This window comes from Triticum aestivum, chromosome 2B, assembly GCF_018294505.1.
Source record: "Triticum aestivum cultivar Chinese Spring chromosome 2B, IWGSC CS RefSeq v2.1, whole genome shotgun sequence".
Lineage (NCBI taxonomy): Eukaryota > Viridiplantae > Streptophyta > Magnoliopsida > Poales > Poaceae > Triticum > Triticum aestivum.
Window position 1 is genome coordinate 17,729,138 of NC_057798.1, and position 14,364 is coordinate 17,743,501.

The following is a 14,364-nucleotide window of genomic DNA, read 5'->3' on the forward strand; positions in this document are numbered from 1 at the left end:
ATGTATGATATGACCTATGCCACAGGTAGATAGTCTATTCCATAAACACCGGTGGATAACGACGATTCTGTTCTTTAGACTAATTTGCAGTTTTTGCCGAAAAGTGTAATTACTATAGCAACTTTGCCTGTGTAATTCAGCAATAAATTTTTCTTTCTGTCTTTGTTGTTGCACTGATGAAATGAAGCGAAATTATTGAAATGAAGAACCTGCAGCAATAAACGAAAAGCTGACAGTACAAACCAAACAACAAGAACTTACTCGTAACATTATCAACAATAACCACTAGCCTAACAATAATCTGTCTTGCAAAATACAATTCATTAAACATATGAAAACTAGAAAATTACTTCCAAAATAAGAATTCTTGCATTGTTTTCAAGCACCAAGCCATCTCTTTTGGACAACCTGTCACTACTAGGGAAAATCCTATTAGTAGCACGGGTTAAATAGCTAGTAGTAGCGCGGGTGCCCGTGCTACTACTACGGCGCTACGGCTAACTTGTAGTAGTAGCGCGGATGCGCCCGCGCTACTACTACGTCTGTTAGTAGCAGCGTGGGTGCCACCCGCGCCACTACTATTAATTTCAAAAACAAAAAAATTCTCGATCACGTGCGTGCTGTCAATGGCAACAATGGTTCGATCCAGCGAAGACAGGGGTCGCCGGAGCTGCAGAAGGGCAGCGGCAGTCCAGATCCAGCGCCGGCTGCTGCAGAGGGCCCGGATCCATGGCCGAGCAAGGCCGCGGCGTGGGGCTCCTCTTCGCAGCCAAGGCAGCGAGCTCCTGGTCGTCCATGGAGATGACCTGCACGGGCAAGGACATGAGAGGGTGAGTCAAACTAGAGGGGGGGAGAGAAAAAGAAAAACGAGGGAGAGAAGAAGGAGATGGAGGTAGCAGCGGGGTTGGTCGCCAATGGTGAGGTGCTCCGGCGTGGTGTCATGGAGATGCGGGGAAGACCGGCGAGCTCCGGGACGCCGGCGGCGCGAGGCGGCGGCCTCTTTTGGCGCCATGGAGGAGGAGGCGCGCATGCGAATGAGGTCCATGTGAGAGCTTATGGAGAGAGAGAGGGGGGGAGAGTGACGGGGAAGAGGAAGGAGATGGGGATTTCAGGGCTCTTCAAAAATCATATAATTAGTAGCAGCGTGGGTTTATAACCCTCGCTACTACTATCAACTTAGTAGTAGCGCGGGTTTATACCCCTCGCTACTACTATGGCATGTCCCGGGGGGCACGGTAGAGACCGCTTAGTAGTAGCGAGGGATAAAAATCCGCGCTACTACTAACAAATCAGTAGTAGCGAGGGGTAAAAACCTGCACTACTAGTAAGTACCAGTAGCGAGGGGTATAAACCCGCGCTACTAGTAAGCATCTGCCTATAAGGTTTTTCCTAGTAGAGTGTTTCACTTGATTATTAAGCAGAATTTGCCGCAGTCTAGTTCTTCAGAATTTTGGTTGTTACAAAGGGAAATGAACCGGGCCTTGAGCCTGATTAGGATGAGCATTTTCCTATTTTTCGCCTTTTCGGTGATGGCGAACCTGCCCGGCTCGTTAATCATTGTGTATAAGTTTCTTTCTACAAAAGTGCATCGTGATACAGCTTTTATATCTCAGAAGAAAAGATTTCTCACAACAAAAGAAACCCTAGTTAATAGAATTAAGAAAACTTAGTTGATAGAACAACAAGTTGGCAATACAGAACATATTAATGCATGAATGACATAATGGTAAGACGGGGTCAAAGCTGGGCACACAATTGTACAACCAGGCATGTATACAACATAAACATAAAACTTTTGTGCAATTCCAAGGATTATTTGCATGGTACACCATAACGGAAAATACAGAGGTTTTGTTTTACATAATGATAAGTACACACATTACATGTACACACATTACATTATGCAACCATCGATTGCTTCTTTGTTTCTGCACACATGCAATGTCATAACATTACAAGAGAACCGAACGTAGCGCCAGAAACATGTAACATACACTAGTTCCAGATACATTTTATTGACACATAAATGAGAAAACGTGTATTAAATCTATTTAATTGGATCATATATAGAGATGTGCAGCCAATCGCGGTGTAGCTTGCATAACAAGGGGCTCAGCTAGTGCAACACCCGCATTGCGTTCTTGGAGACTGATACTCTTAACGCCGGGAAGCTTTGTCCAAGTGAATCCCTGCAACATCCTTGCGAACAACATCATTGTCATAGAGGTACCAAGTGAAATCCCAGGACAACCCCTCCTCCCACTGCTAAATGAAATGAAACGTAGGCCTGGATCAGTGAGAAGTACATTCGCAGTGTTCAAATGCCTCTCAGGCTGAAACTCCAGTGGTTCAGTCCAGATCTTGGGATTGCGGCCAAGTCCAAGCCGTCTTAAAAGTATGTGGCTATCCTTGGGGATGGTGTAGCCAGCAATAGTTGTGTCCGCCATGGCGACATGGGGTACGTTAAGAGCATGGTATGGGTGTAAGCGGAAGGCCTCCTGGATGCACGATTTGAGATAGTTTAGCTGAGGAATGTCAGACTCCTGCACCAGTCTATCTTTACCGACGACAGCATCAAGTTCCTCTGTTGCTTTCTGCATGATCTCTGGCATGTTCATCATCTCAGCAAGTGCCCACTCAACCGCATTAGATGGGTTATCGACTGCTGCAAACATCATTTCCTACATCCATAGAATTGAGAATAAATAAAGTAATCAGTATAACGCAACAGAAAAGGTCAATACATGTATAATATGGATCGAAGAACAATGAATGAACTTTTTATTGAGGTTAAAATGACATACTAACCGCTGTTTGTGCTCTAGTCTCTTCTAGGGAAAGCATTGGTTGTCCCTCTGCATCTTTAAGATGAACCAGGACGTCCAGAAAGTCTCTGGCCTCTTTCTTTTCACCAAATTTCTCAAGAGTGGATGACCTTTCGCGGATTCGCTCCTCTATAATAGGATCATGCAACCGGTTAGTTGTTTGCATGGCATCCTTGGAAACCTTTTCATGGCCATCCAGGTCGAGGCCTATGAGGGTTGGGAAGTAGTCGGACACGCAAAAGCTGTAGAGATGGTTGAGGACCGTGAAGAGAGCGGCAACATGTGCCACCTCATCATGTCCAGGCCAACTAGCGGATGAAGCTGGTAGGTCACTGAAGTATCTTTTACCGAACACAAGCCTTCTTATCATGTTACCAACGTAGTGTTGGGTTACATGACGAATGTTGACAATGTTGATTGGACATGCCATGTCGCTGGAAAGAGTTTTATTAATGTAACTCACAAGGTGGTCGTACTCCTCTTTCCGGAGGTGGTGGAGCTTTCCCTCCATGGACGAGGCGAGGATCTGAACGGTGAGGACACGCCTCATCTTCTTCCACTGCTCTCCTTGTGGTGAGAAGATGGAGCCCTTGTACCCGAAGCTGAATAAGCCTGAGGCGAAGGTGGTGGGACGGGAGGCGAAAACTTCATCTTTTGTTCGCAGTACCTCACAGACTATCTGTGGGCATGCCACCACAATGACATGAGTAGCCCCAAGACGGAGGCACATGATGTCTGTTTTCATCTCCTTGAGCAGGCCATGGATCCACCGGAATACCGCTGGCTTGTTCAGAATCAGCTGGTGCATGTTACCGATGATGGGCAGCGTGACAGGCCCCGGGGGCAGCCTGCCTCGTCGCCCACGTTGCTGCTGGGACAGTAGCACTCTTATATTCTTCAAGACAAAATACACCAGCAAAGTCACCATGATAACAAGAGTACCAAGATTCATCTTTGGATGAGCTGGGAAGGGTGTTATATGGAGTAGGATAGAAGGCAATTTGTGGAACAGATCAGTAATAGACAGATGTTTCAAGACTTGTGCTTGAGGACAGTCTTGCTTGGTGCATCTAAGTCTGTTAGTCCTCCGGGTATTTATAGGACAACCGGGGAGCCCGCATCCTTGACCTACATATAATCACGTCAGTTAGAGACTCGTTTCATTACCCCACATGGCCACATATACCATTCATGTCTAGAAGAATCATGCCTCGTGCACTTTCAATGCATTTCGGAGAGTTCACCTTCTTTTGGTTAGTAGGAAAATTAATTTATAGAGAGCAAATCAAGTTAATGCTGGCAAAAAATATGCAGCTCTCAGTTAGACATCTTCATGAGCTCTTCCAAATGCCATTGTCAGAGAAGGCCTTTGCTGAGCTAGCTCATTTGGAGTAGAGCATTTCCTTCTGACATTGGCAGCCTCTGACTAGAAGGAATCTTGCAAGTTTTATGGAAATTCTTCTCATTACAGAGTGTCCCAGGCATATAAACTCCTCTCGTAGATTTTCTTTTTTGCCGAATATGAGGGAACACCCCCGACCTCTATATCGGTTGATGCACACATACGTCTCCTGTTTGACTGTCAATTACATTTGCCCTGGTACCACTACATCAAGGGGATAGGAGTAGCGACAGGTGTTGCCTAGAGGTAGAGGGTGGCTTCAAGCTTACTAATGTACTTTCTTGTAAGGCCTTTTGTGAATAATTGATAAAATGACCGCATGCATCGTCGAGATGAAGAGGCCGGGGGTGCATCCTCCTGTTCTAAAAATAAATAAGCTCCTCTAGTAGATTTTTCTTTTTTTCCAAAAATGAGGGAACACCTCCGACCTCTATATCGGTTGATGCACACAGACGTCTCCTGTTTGACTGTCAATTACATTTGCCCTGGTAACAGCAGTGCTGCATGCTCGTAGTCCTCGAAGTTGACTGGGTAACAGTAAAAATGCCCTAAAATGTGTGTTATTCATGGCTCCTGGTTGGCGTCTCTTGGTCCAGATGACAGTTCGGTCTTGCTTTGGAATCTTGTACGTTCACTGTCCGGAGCCATTCTCCTCCACACACACACGCGCAATAGCTGCAGGTAGCACATGATGCACGAGTGTCGCTGTTCCGGTCTATATCTAGTGTCAGTACTGCTTCCATGAGCGTGCGGAAGATCACTGTTGACGAGTTATTACACATGCATATTGCTCGCTAATTGACATCCACGCATACATAGCTCGTGTGATACGTGAGTTAAGGGCAGAGAACCAGAATCCTATTACCCTTTCTCTTATAAGTAGTGCTGTCGATCATTCTGACGTCCACCTAGCTTCTAGATGGGGCTGGACGGAAGCCTCTTTTTCTACCAGTGCTTCTAGATGGAAAATAGCTATAGGTTCGTTTTTTTTGGGATTTCTTTTTACTGCATTCCGCCTCTCCATCCACCGGTACACACATCTAGAAAACGTTTGTTACCCTCAGAGATAGAGATAAATAACTTTGGTTCAAACGAACAATGGCTTGCTTTGTATTTCAATCCACATTGTTTTATATATCACTTCTTCTTCGATGCAACCCCCTAAACACAACGACGGCTCAGATCACTCCGATCGCCCGTCCATGTGACTACCTCGTCAGCCCATGTCGCCCCGTCAACCCGCGCGGCGTCGGTTCCCGAGGCCCCCTATCGTCTCCCGAGGCCGCCGCCATTACTGAGAGAGCAACACCGGCTGGCCGGCCGCCTACCAGCACTGTCGCCCGGTGGGCTATAAAAGGCCCCGTCGTCCTCACCCCGCCGTCCACACCCAACGCTCTCCAAGCCCCCATCGTCCTCACCCCACCACCCACACCCCGACGCTCTCCAAGCCCCTCTCCCGATGATGCGTTCTACGACGGCGGCGGCAGCTCCGGTGGCGGAGGGGACGGAGACAACCGCAGCTCCTGGTCGTCGAGCCTCGGCAAGACAGAGACGGAGGACCGGTTTGGCCTCCTCGTGCCGCCAGGGTGCCACCTCCCCCACAACCGGTTTGGCTCAAATCACTCCGGACGCCCGTCCACATACCTACCTCGTCAGCCCGCGTGGCGTCGGTTCCCGAGGCCCCCTGTCAGGCCGTCGCCATTACTACGGAGTAACACCGGCCGCCCGTCCGCCTACCTGCACTGTCGCCCGGTGGGCTCTAAAAGGCCCTGTCGTCCTCACCCCGCCGTCCACACCCAACGCTCTCCAAGCCCCTCTCCCGATGATGCGTTCTACGACGGCAGCAGCAGCTTCAGTGGGGGAGGCGACGGAAAGAACCGCATCTCTTGATCGTCGAGCCACCGCAAGATAGAGACGGAGGAGCTCTATCGGTTTGGCCTCCTCGTGCCGCCATGGTGCCACCTCCCCCACAACTGCAGGATCGACAAGGACGGCTACCCGATGTTGGTCCCCGGCGCCACGACGGAGGAGCACCGCACCCACCCGGGCGGTCGGTGCGACATTATCGGCCATCAGTAGTTTCGGGACGACAAGAGCTACGAGGACGTCGTCGGCCAGTTACGAAGGGCGGCGGCCAACACCGCCCTCATGTCCAGCGGAGCGTAGCACGCGGCGTGGAAGTGCCTGATGCACCAACGGCACCAGGGCCGCCTGCCCCGCATGCCCTGTCGAAGCTGATCCTCCCGCCGGAGCAGCTCGTCCGCCAAGAGGACGATGACCTTGAAGACACGTCGGGGTACCTTGTCGCTCTCCGGACATCGCAGGCAGCAGCGGCAGTGGAAGAGGAGGGCGCGGTATAGAGGCCTCCCATTGGTCCGCGGACGCGTCCGCTTCTGATTTATCATCCTCTCTCGGCCCGTCTCTGGTGACCGGTCATACAAGAACACGAAAATCATGGTACTTGGGGAAATCCTACATTTCTAATCAACACGATGATGCTTCAAGCGTCGTCGGAGGGCGTGTAGATCGGCGTTTTGTCTTTTGGTGGATCCATCCGGTCTTCGTTCTATGTGTCTTTGATCTATGCTTGTCTTCATCGGCGGCGGTTGCTTTTCTGGTGCGCTGGTCCTATGCGCACGACGGCTGCTCCTCTTTTTCAAACCAAACGCACTCCTCCTCCCACGATTGATTCCCCAACCACCACCGCTCTCCCCCTCTGCCCCGCCGCCGCCCCAACCCCAACTCCGGCGGCCTCCTCTCCCTCCAGCGCCGCCGCTCCACCCTCAGCTTCTCTCCTCTCCTCTCCTCTCCTCTGCCAAGGGAGGGGAGGAGAGGGGATGGGATGGGATGGGAGGGGAGGGGAGGGGAGGGACGGCTCCAGATCGAGCGACGCGCAGATCCAAAGCGGCATCGGCGCGATGTCCTACACCCATGGATGTCCTCGAGGTCGGCCATGAAGGTCCGACCCGACCCATGGATGGATGGACGGATGGGGGCAGAACCCTAACCCCACACCCACCCATGGATGGATGGGATGTGGTGGCCCTCGACGCCGGCGACGGGCTGCAGCACCTAGACGCCAGAGGTACGCCCTCCATCCTCCTCCCCTCTTCTTTTTCTTCTGGATTTTCTGCAGCCAGGCCATCACAATGGAAGGAGACCATCGCCATGGACGGCCCTTCCCTCTGTTCGACAAGGCAGGACAGCGGCCAGATCCAAGACCAAGCCCACCGGCCATGGCGGCGCGAGCGCCCAGATGCAGGACGGCTCCGAATCCTAACCGCAGCACCTCCGCCGGCCCACACCACCAAGGGGCTTCACCAGAGGGACGCCTGCAGCAGCCTCCGCCCTTTCCTTGTGCTCTCTTTCTTGTCTTTCTTGGTGATGATGCAAATTCCTCTTCTTCTTCACCACTGCAACTCGAGTTGGCAGCAATCCTTCATTTACTCGTATGCAAGCATTAGAAACAGCCAAATTTGGCAGCCATTCCATTTGTTTTCTTCCAAGGTCAAACTTCAAAGCTTGTGGTCTGCTCACCTTCAACCGCAGCAGCATCCGCTTCTCCGGCTTCAACCTGTCTCTTCCGCTGCTACCACCGCTCCGCTCCATGCCTTTATCCTGCCAAGGAGCGCGGACGCCGCTCGGGGTGACGTGGCTGCTGTTGCGCCGAGCAGCAGAGGACGCTACTCTCCGTGCGCCCGGCAACATCCTCTTGCAGGCAGCACATCCTCGCTGCTAGCTAGTCATTGGATTATGCACTGTCGTCAATATGATGATGGATTCACCACCCACTATCAGGTTTCCTTACCAACCGATGATACATGTGTGTGCGTGTGTAGAAAGAAAGAATAGTGCATGATTGCCTGACTTGGTGTAATGCCAGCCTTTATAATGTTCTATGCGATGGATCCGCCACCCACTATCATGTTCCGTTGGGTTTCTTCTTAGGAATTTCTTTTGTTGGCTCTGTACGAACGGGGTTCAGTCCTCAAGTTATCATGAATATGCCACGTGCCAGCCGACACAATGGAAGGTATCTCTCTTCTCTCACTTGTCCAATATTGCTTACTGCACGTGGCATGCATGTAAACTGAAACAAGAAAACCAGAAGTTTCTTTCTTCAGTTCAGAGAGGAGACCAGAGGAGGAACTTTCTTTCTTACTTGCTATCCTAGCTAGCTAGCTCGTACAACTTGGCGAGGATTGAACAATGCTCATGCTGCATGCTATTACCCGAACCTCCAGAAATATATGTCTTGGTATTCCACATTTCAATAGAGTTGGCTTCTTTATATTGAAATAATATGGCTCGTTTAGTTAACCAAATCATCGGTTTAACATAGTGTTAGACTTCTGAACCGCCGTTTTGTTCACTATAGTCAGCGGAGTAGAGCACGCTTGTGGACGGATAGGATAGGATTTCAGTGTGGTTGTGCGCATGCTATGTTTACGGACGCGGCTCGTCTGCAGTGCCTGCCGTACGGGCCAAAATCAACCATTCATTCACTTTCCATCCCATCCAACGGACTTCTGCTGCTCACCAACAAACGAACAGGAGGGTCCAACGAACTTGCTTGTTTCTCTATACTCTGAATCTTCTCGCGCCAAAAATTGAGCTGCAGCAGTTTCGTCGCCGTCAAGCTGCCGCCGCCGTCGTCACCGCCACTTTACGTCCAACGTTGCCGCCTCCGCGTCGTCACCGTCGAGCTGCAGCCGCTGCGTTACCGTTGAGCCACTGTCGCCGCCATGTCGGTTGATATGCCGCAGTTGCATCGCATCCCATCCTCTATCTGGTCCTCTGAATTCTGAAGTGCCCCAACTTTGCTAGTGGTCTCTAGGTACAGCCATGCAAGGAACCAAAATTTGCAGGTACAGCCGTGCCAAGCACAATCTGAATATAGCAGTTTTCAGTTTTCTCAGGGAAACTGAAGTGCACTCTACTAACAGAGTACAGAAATTAGTGTACGTTGGGCATAAATAAATAACTTAAAAATAGAACTGTAGTATTTATACTGCATCTCACTCAAGTATTCAGATTAGGGGATCGATGATGATTTTCGGTTTTTACCTATGGAGATCAAACGTGACTCCTTGTCTTAGATCGCAACGTGTACGTGTACGCGGCGGCGGCGGCTGCTCGACGGGCGAAGCGGCGGCCGCTGCTCGACGGGTGACGCAGCCGCCGCAGATCCGTTGAATTTGACGCGGCGGCAGCGGCAGGAGCTTAACACGAACTTGGTTCTACGCGGCAATGAGCAGCCCGCGTGGTGTCGGTTCCCGAGGCCGCCGCCATTACTGAGGGAGTAACACCGGCTGGCCGGCCGCCTACCTGCATTGTCGCCCGGTGGGCTATAAAAGGCCCCGTCGTCCTCACCCCGCCGTCCACACTCGACGCTCTCCAAGCCCCCATCGTCCTCACCCCGCCACCCACACCCCGACGCTCTCCAAGCCCCTCTCCCGATGATGCGTACTACGACGGCGGCAGTAGCTCCGGTGGCGGAGGGGGTGGAGACAACCAGAGCTCCTGGTCGTCAAGCCTCGGTAAGATAGAAACGGAGGACCGGTTTGGCCTCCTCGTGCCGCCAGGGTGCCACCTCCCCCACAACTGCCACGGCGAAGGAGCACCGCACCCACCCGGGCGGCCGGTGCAGCATTATCGGCCATCAGTAGTTTTGGGACGGCAAGAGCTACGACGTCGTCAGCGACCAGTTTCGGAGGGCGGCAGCCGACACATCCCTCATGTCCAGTGGAGCGCAGCGGTGCGGAAGTGCCCGATGCATTTTCGGTAGGCGGCGACCGGCCGCACCAACGGCACCCGCGCCGCCCGCCCCGCATGCCCTGCCGAAGGTGATCCTCCCGCCGGAACAACTCATCCTCCAAGAGGACGATGACCCTGAAGACACGTCGGGTTACCTCGTCGCTCTCCGGACATCGCAGGCGGCGGCGCGGCTGTGAGGGAGGCCGCAGAGGTAGCACCGACAGTGGAGGAGGAGGACGACGGGGTCGATTGACAACCTCGGCAACAGCAACGACGATGACGATGGAGCGGCAGGGGGCGGCGACGATGACGCCGCAGTGACCTCACGGCGAGTGAGCGACGAGGAGTAGTTTAGGATTTTTTTTTATGTTTAGTTTGCTGAAATATGTAAAATATCCTAATGTTTAAATTTTAGCGTTTATATTGAATGAAATTTCAATTATTTAAATTTATGTTTGAATGAAACTTCGGTCTTTCAGAATGGTTGAATTTTTTTAAGTGAAACAAAAAATCAAAGGAAAGAAATGGAAGAAAATAAAAAGGACATGAAATAAAGGGAATAAAATAAAAGAAAAATGAAAGAACGGAAAGTAATAGGAAATCCATAAAAAGGAAAAATAAAAATAAAATCAATAAAAGAAAAAAAATGGACCGGCCTGCCGTTTTGCCGACTGAGGCATCCGAGTGTGCGGGCGAGGGCCTGCTGTTGGGCCAGGCCAACACGCGCCCGATGACGCCGTAGTACTCAGCCAGTTGGGCCTACCCCATGTTTTTTTTGTCTTTATTTTTCAATTTATGAGCTATGCTTGTTTTTTCTAAACTGCAAAATTATAACTACTACTGTAGAAAACACTCTTGTTTTTTTAATTCTGAAATTTCAAACAAGATATCGTTTTTATATTTATGCTCACAATCTAATTAAATTCATCTTCGTAATAAATCGGATTTACTTTTATATTTATCTTTTGAATAGAAATGCTTTATATACTAAGCACATTTTAAATATGTTCAATTCTAAAAAATGCTTATAAATTTCTGAAAAAATTTGATTTTTTGTATTTATATTTTTTGGATTTATGACTAATGTTTGTTTTCTTTAAGCAGAGTTATAACTATTAATTTAAAAAATGTTCTTGGTTTTTAAACAATCTGAAATTTAAAATATGATATTGTTTTTTATAGTTGTGCTCACAATATAACTAAAGATCGTCTTGAATTGAAATTTGATTTTATTTTATATTTACCTTTGAAATAGAAATGCTATATATTCTATCCACATATTTAAATATGTTCAATATTGAAAAACGTTTATAATTATTGAAAATTTTGTTCTTTTTTATTTTTGTGCTCACATTTTAACTAAAGTTAGGGTTTAGGATAAATTTTAGCTATCCTCTTTAACAATATAGGTAATGCTCTGTCACTTGAGGACAGATCATGTCGTGCACCAGGTTATCCTCTTCCAAATTTATTAAAATTGTTGCCATGTTTTGAAACTTATGAATTTTTTTATCAGGAGCATTTTTTAATTGACATACTTTTTTTAATTCGTGAACATTTTTATATGTATGACATTTTTTGAATTAATAAAAAAAATCTAATTCACAATCCTTTTCGTTTTTGGGAACATTTTTTGAATTTGCCAATATTTTGCTCAAATTCACAAACATTTTTTCAGTATATGAACATTTTTCTTAAAATCTTAAGCATTTTTTTATTCCACGAATATTTTGTGGGTTTTAGAACTATTTTTTAAATTCAAAACCTTCTGAAGTTTGGAATTTTACAAAAATAGCAAAATATTTGAAAAAAAATGTAAAAACTAAAAAGTAAAAAAAAACATAATGGTAATAACAGGGCACATCCCACCCAGCATCGGATGGCCCAAAAGGGGCGCGCGCGGGAAGGGGGGTGCGCCTTGCTCGATCACGAGCGCATAGCACGCAAAATAGATGTTCCGAAGAGAATAATAACAGGAAAAAAGACAATCACACGTCCGTTGCGTCTGTGACATTCTTCCTACACGATCCAAGCAGACGATTGTTTTTAACACAGTACAGATACAAGCGCTCATATACACGCGCATACACTCAATCCTATGAACGCACACACGCACACCCTACCCCTATTCGCACCTCCGAAAGACTGAGTTGGCATATTATCCTGAAATTTACGAAGTCACCATGGGCACCTCGTCGTCAACGGGAATGTCTCCTCCCACTGAATGTGCATCGCCGGCAGTCCCTCTTACCATCCAACCACAAGTGGTTGGTTCGCAGCTGACGATTAATCAGAATATCAACTTCACACACAAAAAAAATAACTAAAATATTATATTTTGGGTTTAAGTCATAAAATACCTCGAAATCACACGTTAGAGTTACCCTTTGCAAAGATCACTCCCCACATTTTCAGACGCTGACAAGTGATGCACTATTTGTCATAACCTGAGAATTTTCCCTTTTCCCGTTAATTTGTTTATTCAAAATGTTTTATCTCTTGAACCGTGCATCCAAATCCTGAACAGTTTTCACTTTTGGATTTCTCGCATCGAGATCTTCAAAACTAAATCTCATATTAATAGGTTTCAACAAACTTTTTTACACAAAAAAACCTTGAAAAAACAGATACTGGAAAAACTGGAAACCCATAAAAGCAAATACCAAAACAAAATAAAGAACTAAAAAACAAAAATAAACATCTACAACAGCACATCAGTTTTTCTCACAAAAATAAACACCACATCAGTTCAATAAATTAGTCATAATATATATTTTTTACTATAAATGTTTGGTGTTGTTGATAACAACATAGCATTAAAGATTGGTCACACTGTTGGTCGTATTTGAGAGAGAATACCATGACTTTCATGTCATATAGACTAACGACATTTGCAACAAATACACCTCGAGAACAACCTGGCTAAATGTCGTCTCTATGTTGCTAGGCTGATAGTACGAATGTGGTTAATCAAGCAAGAACAATCTAATGTATATCATTTGTGCTTTATAGCTAAAACAATGGACATTGATCTTTAGAAGTTCAGATTCATTATTGTGCTCTCTGCTTTTAGCACAGCCTCCAAGCACACAAAATCCGACATCACGAGTTTGACAGACTATCATTAAATAAAAAATATGGATCATGCATGCACCTGCACTTGGAATAGTGTTCCCCGTTCCACTCCATTTCGTCAAGCCACCACGATCGAGTTACATTTAGAGCATGGTTAATAGTACAACCAGCTGCTGCTTAATACTCCCTCCGTCCAAAAATACTTGTCATCAAAATGGATAAAAGGTGATGTATCCTGAACTAAAATACGTCTAGATACATCCTCTTTTATTCATTTTGATGACAAGTATTTCCAGACGGAGGGAGTACGTACTACTTTGTTGATATATGGCCTACCTCTCTCTCGCAAAGTGTCTAGGAGCGCGTGCTACAGTCGGCTGTTAATTAGTAGTCCGCTTCTCTTCTCTCTTCTCTCTCCTCTTCTCCCTCCGCTAACTCACAAAAAATACAATATTTAAAGCCTTACAGTCTGCCTATGTCATCCTATTATACTTGCTCTTAGAAGGCGGGAGTAATGGATCTGCCCTATTTTGACGTCATCACCGTCGCCCTGGTCGGAAGCTCCGTAAAACGGTTCTATGGCCAATTTTATGTGCCAGGGTCCTCCACGCGGCTAGGGCTGGAAAAAAAGCTCGAAGCTCGTGAGCTAAACAAGTAGCTCGTGACTCGGCTTGAATCGACTCGAACTCGAAGAATAACGAGTCGAGACGAGCTTTAGTTTAAGATCGTTTATAGACCAAGTTAAACGAGCCAATCTCACGAGTACTCGTGTAACTCGTTAGGCTCGATATAATAGATCAGCCACTCCCAATACAAAGAAAGATCAGCCACTAAACAGCCTATGTCCCAGGCGCACAACCCAAGGCCGAGCAGTTGAAGGCCTAGCCTCCTAGGAGACTCACGCGTTACAAGAAAATTACAATTGTATAGTGATATATATGTTTAATATATACATAATCATTTTTATTATATTTGAGGGCTTTATGTTTATATCTTAAACAAGCTTAACAAGCTAAACGAGCCAGCTCGCGAGTTATACAAGTCGAGCCAATCTTGGGTTTGAGCTCGTTATAGTAACGAGTCGAGTCGAGCTAGCTCGTTAACGAAACGAGCTCTAGCGAGTCGAGCCGAGCTGGCTCGACTCGGCTCGAATTCCAGCCCTACACGTGGCTCTCCTTCCCTCCCCGTTGTCATCAGGTCCAAGCTGCCTACAGAGACTATTTGCACCGCGAGCACGCTCAACGGGAGGCGAGCCCGAGGCTGCTGGACGACGGCAGTCACGGCGATGCATGATATGGATTCTGC

At 47.5% G+C, this 14,364-nt stretch overlaps 1 protein-coding gene across 1 annotated transcript; it reads right to left on the bottom strand.

Annotated features, from left to right (window-relative positions):
- Positions 1 to 2,060: 2,060 nt before the first annotated feature.
- On the bottom strand, positions 2,061 to 3,777 carry LOC123040001 (tyrosine N-monooxygenase-like). The gene is made up of 3 exons (XM_044462963.1): positions 3,280 to 3,777; positions 2,809 to 3,162; positions 2,061 to 2,681 (listed from the first exon to the last, which is right to left on the bottom strand). Exons 1-3 carry the CDS (start codon positions 3,775 to 3,777, stop codon positions 2,061 to 2,063), a joined length of 1,473 nt encoding a protein of 490 aa, XP_044318898.1.
- Between the last annotated feature and the right edge of the window lie 10,587 nt (positions 3,778 to 14,364).

What these genes read in the sequence shown, in the direction of transcription:
- LOC123040001 (XM_044462963.1), bottom strand. Translation starts at nt 3,777, where the DNA reads ATGAATCTTGGTACTCTTGTTATCATGGTGACTTTGCTGGTGTATTTT. An exon ending in ACGACCACCTTGTGAGTTAC is followed by an intron (nt 3,163 to 3,279) that starts ATTAATAAAACT and finishes GGTAAAAGATAC; the next exon opens with TTCAGTGACCTACCAGCTTC. An exon ending in AGACTAGAGCACAAACAGCG is followed by an intron (nt 2,682 to 2,808) that starts GTTAGTATGTCA and finishes CTATGGATGTAG; the next exon opens with GAAATGATGTTTGCAGCAGT.